This window comes from Podarcis vaucheri (genome assembly GCF_965113315.1).
Source record: "Podarcis vaucheri genome assembly, chromosome: 2".
In the NCBI taxonomy this organism is placed as follows: domain Eukaryota; kingdom Metazoa; phylum Chordata; class Lepidosauria; order Squamata; family Lacertidae; genus Podarcis; species Podarcis vaucheri.
The window spans coordinates 93,635,684-93,658,812 of NC_138760.1; the positions used below are offsets into that span (position 1 = coordinate 93,635,684).

The following is a 23,129-nucleotide window of genomic DNA, read 5'->3' on the forward strand; positions in this document are numbered from 1 at the left end:
GACGCACTTTTTCCCCTCCAAAAATGAAGGGGGAATGTGTGTGCGTCCTATGTGGCAAATGCAGGCTTTCGCTGAAGCCTGGAGAGCGAGAGGGGTCCGTGCACACCAACCCCTCTCGCTCTCCAGGCTTCAGGAAGCTATCCCAAGTCTTGCAAGCCCGGTGGGATGTCCCGCGGGCTCGCAAGGCTTGCGGGCAGCAGCCTGGACCCAAAAGCTGGGGACAGCAGGGAGGTGCAGCGCCGCCACCCCGCTATTCCCCGACCTGATCGGGAGGCTGGCGGGGGGAGAAGCAAGGCTGCTTCTCTCCCCCCCCCGCCAGCCCCACAAGCTCGGGGGATAGGGGGATGGCGGAGCGCCGCCATCCCGCTATTCCCTGACCTGATCTGGAGGCTGGGGGTGGGAGAAGCAAGCCTGCTTCTCCCCCCGCCAGCCCCACAAGCTCGCGGGATAGCGGGCCAAGCTGTCCCTGAAGGCAGAAGAGGGAGACGAAGTGCTCCGTCTTCCTCTTCTAGCTTGGGGATGGCTGCGCAAACCTGGGGGGAAAATAAATTTTTTTCCCTTGATTTACCCCCCCAAAAAAATAGGTGCGTCCTATGGGCCGGAGCGTCCTATAGGGCGAAAAACACGGTATTTGTATAACATTATTCTTGTCTATAAAACCCAATACAAAAATTTAGATATAGAATACACTGTTAATTTTTCATGTTGGGCCAAGAATAAACTATATTTCTAACAACTGGGGTTCCTTTTTCCTTTTATTTTTTGCTGGTCAGTGGTGCTACCCTAGTTTTTGTACTTGTTTCACAACTGCACCTGCCAAATAGTCACTAACAGGTACAGGAGCTTTCCTGAAGTTTACCCAAACTGGATCAAGTGGATCAAGTGAAAGAGAGCTTTTCATAATTATGGCATCACCACAAAGAAGGACTTGCCGTTATGGTTGCCAAGGTAGCCTTGAGTGGGGCTGGTGCAGAAGAAATGCCTCCACTGAAGATCTAAGGGGTCAAAATGTATTATTCATTTATTTTTCTTCACTGCTCTTCCCTTGTGGACTTTACAGCAGGTTTTCCAGGAGGTTTACCATCTAGGAAGCTTATAAAGCCAGTCCACCCCCTGACTAATTCCGTTTGTGTTATTCAAACTATTTTAGACGCCCTCTACATTATTTAGATGCACAATTTGTTTCGAGGCAAAATCCAATAGCATTTTTTGTTTTGTTTTGGTAGAACTGTCATCATGAGGAACTGCATTAGTCATATTTAAACTCTCTTCATTTCACCTGACGGAAAGCTTCTAAGTTCACTTTGTTTTTGTTTTGCTTTAGGTAAAATTCCTTTGATATCTCTCAAGGTCCACTAATACCTACTTCTAGACATTATCAGGGAACCATGGGTACCACAGTAGCCTCTAGTGAGGCACTTAGACTTGGCCTAAGTCAATTTCTTCTCCAAAGCAAGGGACGTGTTGCCCCTCCCAGGCATTTTACAGAAACTAACAAGATTTGCAGCTGAATGAACAAGATTCAGCACTGCTATTGGGGCAGGATCTTCCAGTGAACTTGAGGACAGCAAGCTAGCTAAGTGGTTCATGACAGATCCCCAGGTGTGTGTGTGTGCGCGCACACACACACACACAATATTCCTTTGCCACTGCTCACTGCACCACCACCTGCTGCCTGAGGTGGCTGCTTCACTCTGCCCTATAGCAGGGCCAGGCCTGCTTGGATTTTAATGGCCTTGCAAGACCAACTCCTCTAGATGCCATGGGATGAAGGTGGGCTCCTTTAGACGATAATGTGTAGTGTTTCTCTTCAGAATAGGGAAAGCCAGCCCTGCTGTACTTGCAGGCCTTCCTACTCATTACGTTGATTGGGGCCTAGAGCTTCTACCCCAAAGTACTGCACTAATGGTGCCACTGGCAGCCACACCTCTCCTCCCTGAATCCTTCCAGTAAAGGAAGAATGTGATGATGTCTGCTAAGTTTCACCACCCTCAGCAGCAGGAGCGGGGAACTTCAAGCCTGAGGGCCAAATGTAGCCCTCCAAGCAGAGGCGGTTTTAGCAAGGCATGACTGGCGCAGTCACATTGGACGCTTCCCTGCAGGGGTCGCCAAAACAATGCTGTAGAACAGAGCGTGAGAGGCAGGATGCGCTAAATTTTAGCGTTGCACAGGGCGCTGCCAAGATATGAAAGCCCAAAGTTTGCCACTTCTCTCCATCTAGCTACTTCCCCCCTCCACAGGCCACTTCCCTTACTTCACACACCAAGTATTTTTGTCTGGAATATGTTTTTGAACTCTAACAATGCCTCTTGCTTCCATGAGTGGAGGATTCAGATGGGTGTGTGAATGTGTGTAAAAAGTAAGCCCACTGCACAAAGGGGGAATTATCATTCATTGCTCCACCTCCTTTGGCCTCTGGCCCTCAAGAAGTTACCCAGAAGGAAATGCAGCTCTCAGGCTGAGAAAGGTTCCCCAACCCTTGTCGGAGGCGGATTTAGGGCACTGTGATCACAACTATGATGTAGTGAACTGAGCAGAATGGAAGGCAAAAGATGAGGGATGCCTCACTGCTGAATTTTGGTGCTACTGAAATTTGAAAGACCAATGTCTGCCCTGCCCCTGTTCTTCAGAAAGCATGCTGAGCAGTGGCGGTGAAATTCTGAGGAAGCAACGGCGGGTGATGTTGCTGGGGAGATGGGAGGTTACTGCTTGCACACACACCCCTCACAATTGTGATACGTAGTTTGGACCTCATATATAGACACAGCTCATGAAAAAGAGCGAAACCCCAGGGGTGTGAAATCCATGACGTCTTGAAATTATTTACAGTTTCATTCCGCGATACCGTTGATGACAGCTCAGATGGTTTATAACGTCAGTGGAGCTCCTCTTGCTGGAATTATTTCCTTGTAAATCACTCCAACCCATCAATTTAACAATCTCTATAACATATGGGAATCAGGTCACAAAGCATATGCTCCAGATTTATCTAAATTCTGAGGGAAAAAATGATAATATGGCTTATCCGCACAGCCCTATTAAACTGTGGTTTATTGGGTGGTTAAGATAGCCTGAGGAGCAGAAATTAGCATTTGTAGACTTCATCTCAGTGCAGCACTTCTGAAATGAGCTAAAATAAATGAGGATAAAAAAATATTCATCTTTTATTATTATAGTCAGTAATAGTGGATTGCCAAGCCTTTGGTTTTAGCTTTACTGATAGTGTTAGGAAATTGCTGAAGGTCTTGGTGGACCACGTAATGGCTTTTATGCCTGTTGTAATGCCCTGTGCTAGATGCTGTATGCTTTTTAATTGTATTTTTATTGCTTCTTTTATTTCTTGTATATTGTATTTTATTATATTACAATTTGAATTCTGCAGAATTCCGATTGCAATGCAGTAAAATACAATACAAGAAATAAAAGAAGCAATGAGAATGCAATTAAAATCAATATGAATATTTGATGCAATGGATGTGCCATCTCCCGTCTTCAACCGTAAATCCACAGACATGCCATAGATCACCTGAATGAAGCTCACGTACTACTGGCGGTCCACAGACCATAGTCTGGGAACTCCTGCTGCAGCCCATTGCTGGTTCCTGGTGGTTTGGGGTGTGGCATTGGGCAAGGTGTCCTCACAGTGGGTGCTTCCTCTGTCTGAGAGAGCCCCCCTCCTTCTCACTGTCACCTCCGGACATTTCCTTGCCCTCCGCTTCCAGGCCTAGACTGCACAAGCACCCAGAGGTAAAGCAGAAAGCAAATAGAGGATGCCACTCTGTCTCCTCACTCTGAACACTGTTTACATGCTCAGAAAGGGCAGGCAGGAGGAGGAGCAAAGCCAGAGGTTAGCAGTAGTCGTCCTGTAGGTGTGAGTTGTTTGGCAGATTCCTAGTGCATTGGCAGGTGACTACCCCTGATGCCAGCCCCACTAAAGGCCCATGATGTTTAATGGGACTTAAAGGTAAAGGGACCCGACAATGAAGTCCAGTCGTGAACAACTCTGGGGTTGCGGCACTCATCTCACTTTAAAGGCCAAGGGAGCCGGCGTTTGTCCACTTCCGCAGGCAGTTTTTTTCCAGGTCATGTGGCCAGCATGACTAAGCCGCTTCTGGTGAAACCAGAGGAGTGCACAGAAACGCCGTTTACCTTCCCGCCAGAGCGGTACCTATTTATCTACTTGCACTGTGACGTGCTTTCAAACTGCTAGGTTGGCAGGAGCAGGGACTGAGCAACGGGAGCTCACCCCGTCGCAGGGATTCAAACTGCCGACCTTTCGATCGGCAAGCCCAAGTGGCACAGTGGTTTAACCCAAAGCAGCAACCGCTGGGACTTAGTCACATCTTAATTTTTATGGATTGTGCCTATGCGTAGTAATTCAGAGACTCTTTGGTTCCAGTGTCTCTATAAACCACCCACAGGAACAAATTGAATATGTTAGCTCATTTGGAGGGGACCTTTGGTTTGGGATCATAGGAGAGGTACAGACTTAAGTCAACGTGACTCAAGTATTCCTAATAATGCACTTGATTGCAGCTATAATCTTTAGGATCAAAGAATCAAAGAATTGTACAGTTAGGTCATCTAGTCCAATCCCCAACTCCCCTGCAATGCAGGAATCTCAGCTAAAGCATCTGTAGCGAATCCTCCCAATTAATACCACCCATTAATAACACAGCAGATCTACTCCTGCTAACTGCCCCAAATTAATTATAGTGCATCCACCTCAAGGTACCCCAATTACACAAATTTCTACAATTTACAATTTACCACAGATTGTCTAGTGGGGAACTTGTGTGAGGGAAAACTTGATAATTAGAGTCTCAGGCAGAAAATAATCAAACAAATAGGAAAAGTTTTATTAAGCAACAACAAAAAGGTTTGTGAAACAAAGTGGGTCAGGAAATGCATTCCTTCGGGTAGAAGTTACCTTGTTTACTTTAACTAACTAAGGTGTTTCAGGCTTAAATGCAACACTATAGGCACAGCTCTTCTTAAACTTCAGTTGCTGAAAATCAGTTGTTACACTTCAGGTGGTAGATGTTCAGTTTTCTGGAATAGATGGTAACATTCTCAATTCAGTTTCTGTCACTTAGATACTACAATTAAATATTTTCAGCACCATACTGCTTCCTTCACAACTTAATACTTTGGTTCATGAGCGAGGGGCACTTCTCTGCAGTTACCCACTCTCTTTACAATCCCACACCTGAGGTATTCCAAATGGTATAACTCAGAACCATTTCTCCCTATTTCACTCCCTATCTCCCAACCTGAAACCTTTCTAAACATCTCAAATCAAATCCTAACCCTCTTCTCAAATCCAGCCCAAATCTCATCTTAAATGCAGCCCTATCTAACGCTCTCCCTCAGAAACTGCTCCTTTTATTCCCCCCCCCAAGTGCTCTTGCTCCCCGCCCTGTGGCTAGCTGACTCTGTAGCCCATCAGCGAGAGGCTCCAGCACTCTGGTGGAGTTTCAGGGGGACTGCATCACAGACTCTAGTCCGGCTCTGCAGTCTCTGCACTATGCAAAGGGAATTGACTTGTGGATATCCTGAAAGTGATTGCATTTGTGATGATTGAGCTGCTCTGTTCTCCTAATGTCCCGTGTACTTTCCCTCTGCTGTGTTTCCACATTCAGAACAACACAAACAGGGTTTGCATTCTGAGATATGACTACTTTAGAGTCCGGGCACTGCTTTGTCGATCTGTTCCTTGCATAATTGTACAGATCCATGATGTGAATTTGTGCAACAGAGGTCTTACCACCATGGGCTTATGTACACTTAACTTTTGCCCTACACTTCCTAGGCAAAGACCCACACTTTAAAGCACTGGGTCCAAGTGCCTTTTTATTTTTATTTTTTTGCTCCATGAAAACCCACTCTTTAAGACTGAATCAGAACAAATAGCAATTCAGGTTTTCCATGAATTGCTGTTTGCACCAATGCAGCAGTAAAAGAGAGAGTTTTCACGGGGAAAGCACCAGGACCAATATTTTTTTAAAAAATGGGTCTGGACATGGCTCTTTAAAGCATAGACTAGAAACTTGGCACAATAGTAAGTCTGGATGAGTCCCATATGAGGAAGAATAAAGAAATAAAAGCCTAACATTATCACTTCAACCTTTTTGGGGGGTGGGGAAGGCAGGGAATTGCTTGCCTCTTCATTAGAGCATTTCTTTGAGGCTCTGAAATTGCAGTTGAATGGCCTTTCCGAAAAGGGATGTAGCTCTGCTGGAACAGAGTCTCACCCAGAGGAAAGTGGACAAGCAGAGGAAGAAACAGATGCTGACAAGGAAACCTCAAACAATAAGGGGAGGAGAAACACAAGAAAAACTGTCTGATCCAAAACAGTTTTCCATAGGTACAGGGTGTCTTTTTCTTCTCTGATCTGATCCACCCCCCTTCTCAACCCAGCAGCCCAGTGACAGATCTGTGAAACAAACAGGCATGTTTACCATTTTAAAAGCCTACATGCTTCTCGTGGTGTTGTATATTTTGTCCTTCACAAAGTCACAGTGGAAAACCTCTGCACTGGCCAGCTGCAACGGAGGCAGAAACGTATTGGGGGTAAAATTGCCCCTGACAAAAGTGCCACTGAGATACTTTGTCCTGGGAGAGATTATTATTATTATTATTATTACTAATACTACTTGAATTGATTGCTTACCTTACACATGCACACCCTGATCACTGGTACTCAGAAGAAATGGGGAAGTGATTAAAATGAGCTTAGTCAATAGCAGGTCGTAACAATTAAAGATCTTGCAATCGTGGGAAGATGGCACTCTTAGAAATATTAGAACGTGGAATATTGGATAATGCCAGGGAGACACTGTGTGAATCTGGCTGCATATGGCTCCCCAAAGGCTTGCCTCTTTCGTACCATCTGGTTCAAACCTTTGATAAAGTTATTGGGCAAGCTGCTCATTTCCCATACGTCTCGTAAAGATGAGTCAAAAGCTTAAATCCTATTTGGTAATTAAAATAGCAGAATTGGAAGGGACCTCAAAGGTAATGCAATCCATCCTTCTTGCTGATGCAGGAAACCTACTCTTACATCATCCCTGGTTGGTGGACATCCAGCCTCTGCCTAAAACCTTCTAGTGAAGGCAAGGCCACTGTCAATCATATGGCCAAAATCTCCTTTCTTGTCACTTGAACCTTGTTGCTTCATAAGGTAGGACCCAAATCAGTTGAGGACAAATTCACTCCATCTGGAGAAGATAGAGAAGAGGCAGCTGAGAGTCCTTCGGATATTTAAGCATGGCTGTTGTGTAGAAATTGCTCCATCTACTACATAACTGTCTTAAAAAACCTGAAGGGTTACCACCTGCCCTGTCTCTTCTACAGGTTCAACAAGCTTTCCAACTCCTTACACCTTTTCTCCTTGTAGGACTTAGTCCCGAGGTTTCTAACTATCTTTGACACACCCCTCTGGATGCATTCCAGTCAATGGATCTCTTTCCTAGACAGCAGTGCCCACTTATGTATTGGTGACTTCATCTATACAGTGGTACCTCAGGTTAAATACTTAATTCGTTCTTGAGGTCCGTACTTAACCTGAAATTGTTCTTAACCTGAAGCACCACTTTAGCTAATGGGGCCTCCTGCTGCCGCCGCGCTGCCGGAGCACAATTTCTGTTCTCATCCTGAAGCAAAGTTCTTAACCTGAAGCACTATTTCTGGGTTAGCGGAGTCTGTAACCTGAAGCATATGTAACCTGAAGCGTATGTAACTTGAGGTACCACTGTACATTCGAAAATTGAAAAGAGAAACAGTAATGGATAAAAGCGTTGTATTCCAGCTACTGAGATCACAAAAGTTCTAGACAAATTCGTGGAGGATCCACAGCTGTTATCATCTATGACATGGGTAGGCAAACTAAGGCCCGGGGGCCTAATCCAGCCCAATCGCCTTCTAAATCTGGCTCAAGGACGGTCCGGGAATCAGTGTGTTTTTTACATGAGTAGAATGTGTCCTTTTATTTAAAATGCATCTCAGGGTTATTTCTGGGGCATAGAAATTCGTTCAACCCCCCCCCCCCAAAAAAAAATATAGTCCGGCCACCCACAAGTTCTGAGGGACAGTGGACCGGCCCCCTGCTGAAAAAGTTTGCTGACCCCTGATCCATGATATCAAAATAGAACTTAGAGACAGCCTTTATGTGAAAAATGGCAACAAATGACAAGAGAAGGCTGTTTTTTGAGCTTCCTAGAGGAATCTCTTTGGCTACATGATCCAGCAAGGAGATGGCTGTCTTGTTGTAGATAGTTTGGGGAAAACCTTTTCCTAAAAAGTCTTCCTATAATCTATATTGTTTAAAGAAAAGGTTTTGTTTTTTTAAGGGATAGTCATGGAGAACTACCAGCCTCAGAAAGTAAGCAAAATGTGTTGGGCAAGTTGGGAGAGATTATTTCCCCTTTATTTAACCCTTTCTTCATCCCCCCCCTCTCCGCAAGCATTACAAATCTCTTAAGCTGTTGTTATAACGACAGTGTAGTTGTATTTAACTGAGTTGATGGGATGGAGGGTTTAATGGCATGCACTCCCCAAGTGTGTTTGAACAATCAAAAGCCATCATAAACTGGATTTTTGTTTATGAGGCATTATGGCAATGCAAGGGAAACCCACACCAAATTGTGATTTGGGATAATAAACAAGGTTCAGGAACAGCAGGAATTCTCTTGTATATCTCAAGCTGGCAGAAAGCAAACAAGTCTTGTTGTGATATCCTGCTCTGGGGTGTGGCAAAGAAAGCTACTATTCCCTCCTCTTCTGCAACTAAAACAGAGTCAATAGCCGCCAAGACTATCCATCATAAAGCTTTTGTGAGCACCAACAGTAACTTTAAAGCAAAAGAAAGCTGCTTGCCAAGGAGACTTACCCTTATTGTGTTGCTCTTTAGAAAAAGCAAAACAACGGAAGGTTGAACTTGTGCCATTTCTAGCCTCATGTCTTGATCACAAATATTGCCCACTTCATAGCCATTGGGAGGCACTTCATTTAGCCAAAGTTGAGCACTTTTAAGTCCCATCACTTTCAGCGGGAGAGCAGTTCTTTAATGAAACGCCCACATTTTATTGACAATCATTCTTTATTGACTGACTTGCCACTGGAATATCTTTGGAATTATTTGCTATGGTAGTCAGTGGAAGTAAGAGTTTTGGTTCATCAGTTGATTAAAAATAAATTGTGTTCATTGCTTAAAGATAACTGTACAAATAACCTTGCCAACAGGGTAATCTTATAGGCATGGTTCTCATGGAACACAAAGCCATAGTTTGTTTAACAAATCATGAGCTAACCACAATTCCCATGGACAGCCAAATAAGCCATGGCTTGTTTTGTAAAGGCTTGGTCCCCGTCCATTCCCCGATGCTCTTACTACATGCCTCTGTAGCTTATTGATTGTCTGGGATGAGGGTTGGGAGCGGCCAAGTCATGGTTATGAAAGGTTGCTGAATTTGCACAAACCACAGTTAAAACAAACAAGATTCGTAACCCAACAGCCCACTATGGCTTCAGATCGTGGTTTGTTGGCAGTATGTGAACCATAGTTAAGACTGGATAGGGTTCAGATCATCAAACAAACCACAGTTTAGTGCTGTGTATAAAACAGGTCATTGTTATCCAGGGAATGCTGCTGTCATAGTTTTATTGCCACATTCAGTCACTATATCTATATCTATTTGAACTATTAGGCTTATCTATTTTGTAACTCATTCAAATGAATATCACACAGCTTTGTTATCCAACAAAGGTGGGGTTTCCAAGCATGTGGCAAAGTATATGGCTGGGCAATTGCATTCAGCTTGGATGGGTCATAGGTTAAGAATGTAAGCAGAGCCCTGTTGGATATATTGTCCAGTGTCCTGTTTCCCACAATGATCAACCATATGCCTTTTGGGGGATGTGGGCAATTTTTCTCCACCAATCTAAACTGATGTATCAGTGACTTTGTATCTCCTTATTTTAAGTAGCACTAACAACTCAATATATATAGAAGCTTGCTAATATAGCTTTTCCTGTTCTTCCTTCCTTCTCCAGATCTTACAAAGCCACCATTAGCACCAAAACCAAAGATTCTCAGTCATCTCGCTTCCATAGCTGCTTCCAAATTTCCTCCGTCGCTATCAAGGTCTGGCACACTTAACAATTCAAACTCTATGTCTAGAGGTCCAAAACCACCCATTGCTCCCAAGCCAAAAATCTCTGCTGACAACGATCCATCGATTCTACAGCGATCCAGTGTTCATGCCAACAATACCTTGAACAAATGTACCAATGGAAAACTGGAGGGAGAGCTTTATGAAGGAAATCAGTGCAACAACACAGAGTTCTTAGGATCAGAAGCTGATGATGAATATATAGTGATTTCTGAAGATGAATTGATTGATAAAGTTTATGACTTTGAACATGAGCAAGAATCAGCAGAGAACGAGATCTCACACACTCCTGAGGAAGCACATGAAGAAGAGGATGACTGTACCCACAGCAATGACATCGGTGATCTTGAAATAAATTTATTGGAGAACAATGAAACTGAACCATCCGAAATTCAAGCTCTTGGTGACGCTGAAGCCCTTAAAAAGGAGGATGCTTCTGAGGGTGGATATGACAAGGTGGATTGTGAAACTGATGTCAACGAGAAGATGATGAACTGTGCAGATGAGTCTGATGAAGCACTCCAAGAACCACATCTGGTAAAGGATAATAATGTGTATAATGTGGACAATGAGATTTTGAATGGAGATGAGGCTTTGAATGATGCCATATGTGAAGATATTATTTTACAGCATTTAGAGGTGCCAACACCATCTTCAGAGGATCAGTCACCAATTTGTGAGGCTCCAGTAGAGGATGGTCTATCTCAGGTTTTAGAAGAGGAGCAGTCTAATGCTGATGCAGAAATGGGCCCAATGGATAATGATGGGGATGAATCAGCCTCAAATATAGAAGCAGAGTTTGCAGAGGATGCTTGTGCAAGCCTAAGCGACCCCCTTGCTAATGATTCCGAAGAAGTAGATCCTGGATTAGAACTACATGAAGCTGGTCCTGATCCTGAAGAGACTTTGGGGGAGGCAACAAATGAAGCCAGTGCTGAAAAGGAGGAGGAACTAGACCCAGCGGATGAATGTGAAACAAGCGTAGAACAGGAAGAAAATACAGATGATGGCTACCAAACCACTGAGATGAAGAGCGAGGAGGAAACATCAGAGGCAGCATGTGATACAAGGGAAGACTCCAAAGAACAAAAGGATGAAGTGGTAGACACAGAGACCATGGATGACAGCTGCCAGATCATTCCCTTTGAAAAAGAGTGCAGTGAGGATGCTCCTGACTCTTCTGAAGAAGATTTGCCATTAGAAGGGACTGAAATGAACAGTGATAACCAGCCCTTCAGCCTTCAAGAAGTTAATGAGCTCGAATCTGACTTGCAGCTGGCAGAAAGATCCAAGTCAGATGTTTTACCTGGAGATCACAGCATAAGTGAGTGTGCTTTGGAAGATACACAATCAGATAACCAAATGCTTGCGGTGGATCACAGCAGTGTTGAAGATACTGCCCCAAGTACACCTGATGAAGGTACAGCTGAAGGTACCTGGCACTCCACAGGAGAACTGGACGTTTGCCACCCCGGAAAAACGGAAATAGACTCAGGCAGTGAATATGTGATTGATGGAACTTCAGCAGTCCCTGAAGTGGTGGTTGTTCCTGATAATGATGGAGAAATCAGCAGTGACTCCCTAGATGACCCATACGTATTGGGAGACAGCTTGCCTTCAGCAAATGAAATCCTCTGTGCTGGAAAAGAAATGGGGGAGGCTGGTGTCCAAGATAGTTCAAGTGATTTCAGAGAGGGAGGGGGAATGGACAGTGAAAACCACTTGCTCTCCATTGATCGGAAAAGCATTGTTACTAGAACAAGGTCCCTCTCCGGGAAAGTGCCTGGGTATGTGCCAGAAACAGTTCCAGAAGAAACAGGCCCAGACACTGAACTGCAGTCCTCAGCCTCTGCTTCCACCATGTCTGAAGATGTAAGCCATAGCTTCTCTCTGTCAGAAGGAAAGACAATGGAAATGAATAGAGCCCTACCTGCAAAGCCAAGGCGCTTTGTTTTATACCCTCGGTCTTTTTCAGTAGAAGGCAGAGATATCCCTGTCTCTGTATATAGAGAAAGTGAGACCTCCATGTTGGATTACAATAGAATAAACAGAACAGAAGACCTCTCTTTGCCTTGCGTCATTGGTTCTTCGGGTAGTTTTTCCCAGAGGAATCACCTTCCATCCAGTGGGGTCTCCACCCCGTCCTCAGTTGTGGATATTCCACCTCCCTTTGAACTTGCCTGTATCACCAAGAAGCCAATAACGAAAAGTTCGCCTTCACTTTTAATTGAGAATGACTCTCCTGATAAGTACTGCAAGAAAAAGAAGTCCTCTTTCAAGAAGTTTCTCACCTTAAAGTTCAAGAAGAAGACGGAAAATAAAGTCCATGTGGACGTTCATGTTTCTTCTTCAAGGTCCTCCTCAGAGTCTAGTTATCATGGGCCTTCCAGACTCATGGAACTCGACAGGAGGAGTTTGAGTAGCTCCCCTCAGCTGATATCACGGACCGGCAAGCTGAGGGCATCTGAGTCTCCAACTGTTCTCTTCTACAAGGACGGCAAAAGAAAAGGGACGCCCAAAACCTTTAGTAGGAGTGTGTCACGGGTGGAGTCTTTTGAGGATCGCTCCAGGCCTCCTTTCATGCCCCTTCCTTTAACTAAGCCCAGGTCTATTTCATTTCCTAATGCTGATACGTCTGACTATGAGAACATCCCAGCTATGAACTCCGATTATGAAAACATACAAATACCCCCACGAAGGCCAACCAGGGCTGGGACCTTTACTGAATTTTTTGAAGATCCTAGCAGGGCATTATCTGCCGCAAACGAGAATGACGGCTATGTGGATATGAGCAGTTTTACAGCCTTTGAGAACAACAAGCAGCAACCTACCAGCCAGGAAACTGAAAGGTATTGTAACACATATTTATGTAAGGCCTGCTAGCCTTGACCGGAGAAGCTAGGCTTCCTGTGTATTGGGAGTTGTAGGCTTATTCTCAACTTTGCTGGGCTTATCTCCCTTTTTCAGGAAATGCTCTCTATAGAAGAGTGGGAAGAATACAGTATTTTTAAAAGGCATAGTATATATTTTTAAAAGCGAGTCACTAGAAAGTTTCAGTGTCCCCTAATCTAAACGCTTGGTTCGTAGATCCCCATATATGGAAGCACTGGGAAAACCAAAGCTTAGTGTTATAAGAGTTTTATAATGGTCTTATATGTATAAAATAGTTGTTCATAAATGTACCAACCAAACACATACAAATATGTAAAGCACATGTCTGAAACCCACAGAAAAGTCCTGAAACCATTTTCTCTCTCCCAAAATGACCTCAAATATTTCTCTGCAAGGTTGAAGGAAATGGGAAATCTCCCCACTGTCTCTTTCCTGTCTTAAGGGCACATTTAAGATATGCATAGGGTGTGAGCCTGTGACCTGTGATCTGGATTTAGGAATTGAGTAGTTATCATAACAAAAGAGTGGCCAGGATGCCCAGGTAATCCAATCAGGTAACCTGGCAGACAGGAAAAAACAACACATTCAGATTTCCACCCCTTCTCTGCTGTATAAAGGGGGTGGTCTTGGGCTACACCCCCTCGGTGATGTATGTATGATGTTTCTGGGGGTGGTCTTGGACTCCTGGGTGGGCAATTTAAAATGTCTATATAAGGGCTTGCGCATGGCTTGGGGTTCCCCCCTCCTGTGTGTAGGGTGGAGCACCCTGTTGCAACAGCTTTAATAAAGATCAGGCTTACTAGCTGCTTTGCTTCTCAATACGTATACAGTACTCTGGTTGGTCTCTGTTATTTTCTCCTACTGATAGAGAACCTACAAAAGGACTCTATAAGGGCTCTTGGGTACCCATAAGGGAAAAGGAGCAGTTTTTCTCTCATAACACTTACTTTAAGGAACTTCTTAACTTAAGCAGAGGCTTGACAACCATATGTCAGGAGTGCTCTGATGGTGTTTCCTGCTTGGCAGGGGGTTGGACTCGATGGCCCTTGTGGTCTCTTCCAACTCTATGATTCTATGATTAACTTCAACAGAGATTAGATTGAATCTTGCTTGTTTTTATTCTGGATAATGTGTCTGCATGCTTGTTTGATTTAGATGCTGTCATTTCAGTGGGGTTTGTGGCTCATCCATTACCTGCCTCCTTAGCTCCCACACTGCATTCTACATTGCCTGCTTTTATGCTACTCCTTATTCTCGTTTGCTCCTGTAAGGGTCAGTTCTGGTTCCCAAAAGTTAAAGGATTAATCTGTAGACTTCCCCCAAACTCAGCCATTACAAACTATGTGAAGTTCGCTATTTTTACCAAAGTCTGTCATGATCAATGTTTGGGAGAGTTTTTGAATCATTTGAAAAACACATCCAAAGCTGTGAGATCTGAGACATCAGTGAGGCTTTTTTCTTTCTGATCATTTGGAGAGGGGGGGGACCCCTATCTTGATCTAACCTTTAATTTCACTAGTTTTCTCTTATCAAAGCAAAGATTTCTTTTGCTTTGACATTCCATCTTAACAATCCCTCGCAGGTTTATCACTCAGAGGAAACACCAGTCAACTTGAAAGCAAATCTGTCCCCATACCAGTCAAGGCAGAAAAAGTGGAAAGGACAACTGTGTGGGAAAGAAGCATCTATTTCCTTAGCTATTATGGGCTATCCAAACTCATCATTATATTTGGTGGCAGTCAAGGCAACCAGCCAGTGACACATTCACACACATTTCTATAAAAAAATGAATGGGATTTTCACTTTATTTACCATTTGTTGTACATTGCCCATAATCTTGGATCACAGCTTCAGTTAGCAGCTGCACTATGCACAGCTAAACTAGAATGCTTTAATACTCTGACATAATAAAGTTAGGATGGGGAACTGGTGATCCCTGAGGCCAGTGCTTTCTTTCTAGAAAAATAGGTGCTGGTACACACCATGAAGTTGTTACAGTAAATGCCACTTTTTTAAACAATAACAAAAAAGATGTGCCGGTACTGTGTGCCCTTGAGTGCCCCCTGAGAAAAAGCACTGCTTGATGTGTTGTTGGACTCCAACTCCCATCAACCCTTGCCAGCATGGTAAATAATTAGGGATGATGGGAGTTGTAGTCTAGCAGCATCTGGAGGACCAGTTTCCACATCCGTGTAGCATCAAGGATCCTATATCCTTTTAAATGTGTTTGTGGAAAGGGGGTTATTGTTTTGCTTTTGCCCTTGTTTTTATTATGCATTTTGTGGTTTTTTCCCTTGAATTTTTATGCTGTGAACTGCCCTGAGATTTTCAGATGAAGGGCAGTATACAAATTCAATAAATAAATAAATAAGTACTACTAGAAGACTTCGTGCACATGTAGTTTATCCTTGGATGTGTGTGAAAACTGTCTTGCCTTCCAAGAGCTAAATTTGAATCCTGAATTTTTTGCATAGTTTTTAACATGTTTTTCTGGGGACCTGACCAAAGAAAAATCTTAAGAATCATACTTAGGTAGATTCACTTGTCAATGGATGCACCATTCTGGTTTTTTTTTTCATTGTTATCAGCCTGATAGCCTTGGTTGGGCAGTAGTATATAGACACAGAATTGCATTCGTAGCTGAATACACACAAACGGTTTTATAGGTGTTTATCTCTGGCACTTTCGGTGGTCGCATCTGGACTGAGAAAACTGATACATCTCAATTGTTGTTGTTGTCGTCAAGTGAAGTGCAATTTCAGAGTGTTCCTTGCGGATAAAAGTTAAAAATATTGAACAACGCAAATGGCTGTGACACATTTATGAACTTCCCATGGAAGCATGGGTCTGTTAAGGGGAAGCCAATCAAAACTGGTTCAGGAAGTTTCAGCACAGTATTCAAGGCTGCTTCTATGTATGCCAGCACTAGTACTCTGGGAAAAATTGACAACTGCTTTTGATTAATTTTTTTTATCTTATTTTATTTATAAAAAAGACTTAACAGATGAAACCAGTACTGTTTTTTTCTTGGAGGATGCAGGGGTACGCATACCCCTAAACATTTTGTGAATCTAAGTTTGGCCTCATTGAGGGGCTGTATTTCAATATGAGTAGGAAAATGAGAGTACCCCTAAACATTTTTTTTAAAGAAAAAAAGCACTGGATGAAACCACCCATTTTGTAAAAGGAAGACAAAAAACAATGATTTCCTCTATGGTTCTGGAAAACCCTGCTTCAATTAAAGCATTGTGGGTTGGGTCCAGACTTAGTCATGCTTAGAGTAGACCCACTGAAATCAATGAGGAAGGGCTACATCTCAGTGGTAGACCATCTGCCTCATACGTCCCAGGTTGAGCCCACAGTTTCTGCAGGTAGGGCTGGGATAGAACGCTGCTCAAAACCCTCAAGAGTGGTTGGCAGTCAGTGTAGGTCAGTGATGGCCAAACTTGGCCCTCCAGCTGTTTTGGGACTACAGTTCCCGTCATCCCTGACCATTGGTCCTGCTAGCTAGGGATGATGGGAGTTGTAGTCCCAAAACATCTGGAGGGCCAAGTTTGTCCATCACTGGTGTAGGCAGTACAGAGCTAGGTGTCCAGAACAGTACATTGTTTGGGTGTCCAGGACAGTCTCCCCACTAGAGGTTATTTGGGACTAACATAACACATGATCATGTGGTATCACTCCCATATTTCTTCCAGGGTGTGTGTTGAAATGGTGGCCACCAGCCAATGTTCACTTCTCGTAATAAGTGATGGGAAATATAGGCTTTAATGGATTCTTAAGATATCAGGATGTGGAATGAAATAATGACTGCAAACATACATTTAATACTTAACATTTGTATAGCGCTTTCAAGTGTTCAAAGCACTTCACTTTGTATAGCACTTTGTATATTATCGGGTTGCAAACCTTACATTATGTAATGCTGCAGTGTGGAACTGGTGGCCCCCCAGATGTTCCTGGAATACAACTCCCATCTTCCCACATTTTCTTTCACTCTTCCAGATATATCCAGTTTTGTATGCAATTATGCCTAATGTTGAAAGAAATTTTGTACTCTGCTTTTGTACATTGTTTTCACTTCTATACACACTTTCTTTAATATAATGCATTAACATCAGGAGGCTCGTGGGCCCTTCACCTTTCCTGTAGGGTGAGGAAGTATTATAATTGGGAAATGAAGACTATGAGAGAGAGGTTTGTCTAAGATCAACCAGCGAGTTCATACTAGAGACAGAATGTGACCTGGGGACTTCCTGATTTGCATCTCAGTCTCTTACCTACCTCTGTACTGCACCAGCTCTAGTCCTCATTACGATGGTTTTTCTGTATTGAGTTTCATGAATAGAATTCAAAAAACACTATCAAATTACAACACCATTTAGATGCCTCGGAAGCCCCAGTGTTTGCAGGGGTTTATTACAACCGGCCAGAGAGAAGATTTCAGTTTTTAATTTCTTTTCTTCAGAAAAGAAAGGGGAGATAAAGGCCTTTGCGCGGGTGGGTGTGGTATATCTTGGCTAATATTTTTTAATTAGATTCCATCAAATTGATAGCGAAAGAACTCGGTAATGAAAGCATGCAAGAGATAATCTTTCCTTTCAATTACTGATGTGGGGCTTAGTAACTGGAACATTGTCCCCTGAAGGGCAGTTACCAGCGTTACCCAAAATTTAGCCAACTAGCATTAATAATTAAAATATAATTTGGTAATGCAGCGTTAGAAATGCCGTTAAGGTTGTTCTTTCCGTGAAAAGTAGTTAGTCATGTCGTGTGGAGAAGGCCTATGGGCCCCACAGTGATGAGTTTTCTGCTCCATGATGTGGCCTAGCAGCATATTGCCTTTCACCTCTTGTTTTTGGAGTATCATTCTAGACTTTATATTTTCCCGGGGAAATCCCAACATTATAGGAAGCAGTGTGTTCAGAAAGAAAGACAAATACCTCTGTTGTAATGGCCTCCCCATGAGTAACCTGACTCACTGTTGGGAATTTCAGGAGAGAAGGTCTTCAGGTAGCACTTGCCTCAAATCCTGAGTAGCTGCTGCCAGTTTGGGCAGACAATACTGAACTAGATGGAGCGTTTGTCAGATTTAGTACAAGGTCATTTCCTTCTGTTCCTTGCACAGGCAGCTCTTGGTTCCTTCCAGTGGCAAGGCGTGGTGGTGATGGATGAAGGTTTTTGTCCATTGTCTCTGAAAAGTCGCACAGTCTTGTATGGCTTATAGTCTGTGTATGTGGAACCTGAACAAAATGTTGCAATGTAGAATTTTCCTGTTCAGGTTATTTTATCCCCTTGTCCTTCCCTCCTGATTTTCTGCCTTGCCCCCCCCCCCCGGCAGTCTGCATTCTGCATCTATTGAGCATGCATCCTGGTGCTGTTTGGGGGCTGGGTTCCCACCTACGTATCCCCCCAGAAAATATTGCTTATACTTTTGTAAACCTTGGGGTCCCCCCACCACCACCTGCTGATATCTCCCCGTTCTCCATGGATGGTGTTGTTTTGGATACATCAGAAACTCTGACCTCTGAACATCAAAACTATGGGAGTGACTCCTATGTTTCAAAACAGAAGACAACGCTTTGTGGGATCTATAATGCTAGTTAGCACTGAATTCCCAATAGTCTGGTGCAGGGAGTGAGATGGTTCTTCTGTGGGTAAAGGTGTAAGAGTATTGAATAAGAGATTATGGGGATGATGAGGCCATTCCAAATATTAGGCAGATGAGAGCGTTGGGCAGTTTTAACAAGATGAAAACTGCACTGCTTTAACGTTTTCAAATCGCCAATTGTGTTTATGCCTCCTATTATACAGTTGTCAGCACAATCAGAGATGATTGTCAGCTGTCACTAGAAGCTAATTGGTTTCAAAGTAAAAAAAAAAAAGGTGAAATTCAGGATTTGTAATTATTCTGCAAGGGACTAATTCGCAGCAATGGCAATCACTGCGATCAAAGTTAAACAAACTGACTGAAAGCTGTTATCTGTATCCCACGTTCTTTCCAAGAAGCTCAGAGTGGCAGACATGGGTCTTATACTCCCCGTTATAACCTCACAACAACTCTGTGAGGTGGGCTTAGGCTAAGAAACAGCCACAGGCCCCTGACCATCATGGCTGAGTGAAGACTAGGGCCTCAGTCTCCCAGGTCTCAGTCCAATGCTCGAACCACTGTGCCAGATGTGCTGCCTACGTTTCCGAGCACAATTCAAAGTGTTGGTGCTGACCTTTAAAGCCCTAAACGGCCTCGGCCCAGTATACCTGAAGGAGCGTCTCCACCTCCATCATTCTGCCCGGACACTGAGGTCCAGCACTGAGGGCCTTCTGGCGGTTCCCTCACTGCGAAAAGTGAGGTCACAGGGAACCAGGCAGAGGGCCTTCCCGGTAGTGGCGCCTGCCCTGTGGAACGCCCTCCCATCAGATGTCAAGGAAATAAACTACTTTTTGACATTTAGAAGACATCTGGAGGCAGCCCTGTTAAGGGAAGTTTTTAATGTGTGACATTTTACTGTATTTTTAATCTTTGTTGGACACCACCCAGAGTGGCTGGGGAGACCCAGCCAGATGGGCGGGGTACAAATAATAAATTGTTGTTGTTGTTGTTATGAAATGCTTCGTAACTCACACAATGTATAACAAACACACGAAAAGGTGCAAATGGTGGACTAATTCAAATGTTTGCCCTATTCACTTGACCCCGTGACATTAACGGGCAGATCTTATTGGGATTCATTCATTTCAGTGGGTCTACTCTTGAGCAGAACTAGACCTTTCCCCATCTTTCCCATCAGGCTCCTTAACTACCTAGAGGTGTGGAGAAGATGATGCATATAACATGGGGCCCAGACTGATACCCTCTTTCTAGCAGCACAAGGGGGTTTCAGCTATGAGCATATTGTTTGTGCACTTTTCAAACTTTCGTGAAAGAGCTTTCTGATGCAAGTCACTCTTGCCTTTCCGTAGGTCTGAGCTTTACATTCCACAGCTCAGTACTATCTATTCGTGACTGCAAATCTGTCTTACTATTATCTTGGCAACACTTCTTTTAATTGGTATTTTATTTTGTTGGTTTTTATTGTTGTTTTATTGTCTGTTTATTATGGTTAGCCACCCCGAGAGCTCAAATGGGCCATGTAGTGGAATGGAAATTGAGTTAATAGAAGCAGAGAATGAATATATTACATTTCCCCTTGACAATGCAGTATCTGATGCATGTTGCTGTAGGATCTTGCCTGCCCTGGCTGTACAGCTCTGTTAAGTCCTGGTCTGCATGCTATGGTTGTTTCCACACTAGCCCTTTTCTTTGAAATTGGCTTCCTAAGTTTCTTCACTTTTTGAAAAACTTCATTCATTAAGTGTTTACAGAGCATTCTGATGATGTCGTCCTTCCATTGTATTCAAGTGGATTTCTGTGCTGTCCCCCTTTGGTTTTTAATATCTAAATTGTGGCAAAAGGAGGGGTAGATATACTTCACTGCAGCACCAGCCTGTCTAGTGTAGATAAGCAAAACACTACTGAGCTTTTTAAGGGCTCCTACACGTTTGATTAAACACTTCCTGTTTACAGATCCAACCTCTGTATAGCCTCTGTTAATTGCCCCACTGTCAGTTACTGTTTCTGGAAAAAGAGGTGACTTTAATTAATAGTTTCCTTACATCACTTAGGTCCCCCCCACACACACACTGTAATAGAGAAATAGCATTATTTTGCTATAAAAATGACATAAAAAATAAAAGAGAAAAGTTCCCTGGAAGTCCTAGAGAGTCAAGAAGTAGGTAATCAATAGGCTATTCATCGCTAATCCCCTACCTAAACTTATCAGAAAGCAATAAAACAGGTTGAACCTACAAGAAAAAAAATTGCTGGGAATCTTTGCTGGATGCAACTTACTATTGAGCAAACATTACTGGAGGGTTTTGGCAGTGGGACAAAGGGCACTCTCGGATAATATAGTGGTCTTTTATGTGCTGTGTGGAACCTCCGGTTTAATTCCACTTCTAGCTGGTTTTGGAAAAAATAATGCACCACGAAAGGTCTGTAGTGTGGAAGAAACCTGCCTAAGGGCAGAGATATGCATGACACTGGCCATGGGTCTGTTGCCAAGAATGGTATCCTCTTTCACCCCCTCCTGTATCATAATGAGATAATGGTCTGGTGTGTTTTCCTCTCCCCCACTGCACACCATTGCCTACAACTGATAAGGGTAGGAAATGCTCAGGTTGTGATGGTTGTCAGCCCGTGGGGGTGTGCTTCATGTTACGGAAGAGTGAGAGACAATTTGATGTGGATATGCCATTTTCAGCACCTTCTCCCTTGTTGAATATTAAGATATAGATTTGCACTAAGAGTGATCATTTGGAGTGTGCTGCAGCAGGGCTGTTTTCTTATCAGCTCTTTGGCTGTAAAGGAGACACATTTGGCTTGTGGTGGGGGGATAGAAGTACAGTAAGTAGGTGCCATGGCAGATGCTTATAAAACAGTGTTTCCCAACCACTGTTCCGCGGCACACTAGTGTGCCGCGAGATGTTGCCTGGTGTGCCGTGGGAAAAATTTAAAAATTCGAAAGATTTTTTTTTAAAAAAAGTCAAATTTTCGATTGAGGCGCCGTCACTAGATGACCCCTGGGGTTCCCTCCCTCCCTCCCTCCCTCTCTGCGCCTCCCTCCTCCTCCTCCGGGGAGGCCCTTCCTGGCTCTCGGCCAAGGCTTGGCGGCTGCCACTCACTCACTCGCTCGCCCACCCGTCCCTCCATCCCTGCACCTGGCCTCTCCCCCTCCGTCCCCGGCGCGGGGGCTGCCGGGATCCGTAGTCCCCTCGCCCTTGGGCTCTGCGCCCACGCGGGGTGCGCAAACTACGTTTCCCAGCGTGGCCTGGCGGGCCGGGCGTTTTGTTTGAAGCGCTCTTCTCCCGGCCATGGAATGAGCGCAGCGGCGGCGGCCGGGCGGGCAGGGGCTCTTTCGCGCAGACCCCGCGCAGCCTGCCTGTGCCCCCGCGGAGATCGGGCGGCAGGATGGAGCCCGGGGATCCCCGCGGAGGCAGAGCGGCGGAGGCGGAGGCTGCCCCCCAGGTAGGGCTGCGTCGGGGTTTTTTTATTTTTGCAATGCTGCATCCGCGCCGGAGGGGACGCATCGGACCGCGGGGAGACCCCTTGGCGGGCGTGCAAGGCAATGCATGCGTGCAGGCGTTGCATGGAGTGCAGTGCAATGCAATGGCAACGCGGCGCCCTGCATGCATGCATGCAACTTCCACTGGCGCTCCGGACTTGGCAGGTGAGGGGGGTCCCCAGTGGGCGGCAGAGAGAGCCGGGAGGGCGAAGGGGAGCTGGGGGGAAACTTCGGCGTCATTGCGCCGGGTGTTGGAAGCGGAGGCTGGCGGGGGCCCTTCACCTGCAAAACCTGGTCGCCTCTCATATATTTCGTGCATTGCATTCATCGCCCGCTTTCTCCTCCAAGGAGCTCCAGGGGGCGCACGTGGTTCTCCCCGTGTTATCCTCGCAACAACAGCCCTGCGAGGTGGGTCAGGCGAGTGGCCCAAGGGAGCACCCAGGGATTGTCCTGGCCAGGTGGGGTGATTTGAACCCTGCTCTCTGCCCGGTCTTCGTCCTCATTTAGCCCCCACATGTGCATGACTGTGCATGACTGAGGTTTCCCCCCCTCGTCTTGGCTATGGTGTGAGTCTGTGCTGTTAATTAATGGGGTTCTGCCTTTGGAGAAGATGAGCCAGCCCTCAAGGAGGTGATTATGTAATTTGCTAGCAATTCATGTCCCTCCCGGCGTGACGCTGCGCGCTGACGTCATGGGGCTGTAATGGTGGTGTGCCTCGAGATTTTTTTCATGAAACAAGTGTGCCTTTGCCCAAAAAAGGTTGGGAAACACTGTTATAAAAGAATACATGGTGTACAGAAAGTAGACAGAGAGACACCGTCCCACCCCCACCCCCCAGCACATCATACTAGAATTTGGACTCATCCAATTAAAGTAGTTGGGGATTTAGGGCAAATTTGTACAAATTTGCTGTTGCAAATTATAGGACTTTAAAAGGGGGCTACACAAATTAATGAAGGAAAAG

At 44.6% G+C, this 23,129-nt stretch overlaps 1 protein-coding gene across 5 annotated transcripts in view; it reads left to right on the top strand.

Annotated features, from left to right (window-relative positions):
• Positions 1-1,742: 1,742 nt before the first annotated feature.
• The window catches only part of FGD5 (FYVE, RhoGEF and PH domain containing 5), a 132,834-nt gene continuing 111,447 nt past the window's right edge, over positions 1,743-23,129 (top strand). For all 5 annotated transcript variants that reach the window (XM_082209196.1, XM_082209197.1, XM_082209194.1 and 2 more), the window contains exons 1-2: positions 1,743-1,773; positions 10,054-13,021. In XM_082209196.1, coding sequence (XP_082065322.1) covers positions 1,758-1,773; positions 10,054-13,021 — 2,984 coding nt within the window. In that variant the 5' untranslated portion in view covers positions 1,743-1,757. The remainder of the gene's footprint in view (positions 1,774-10,053; positions 13,022-23,129) is intronic.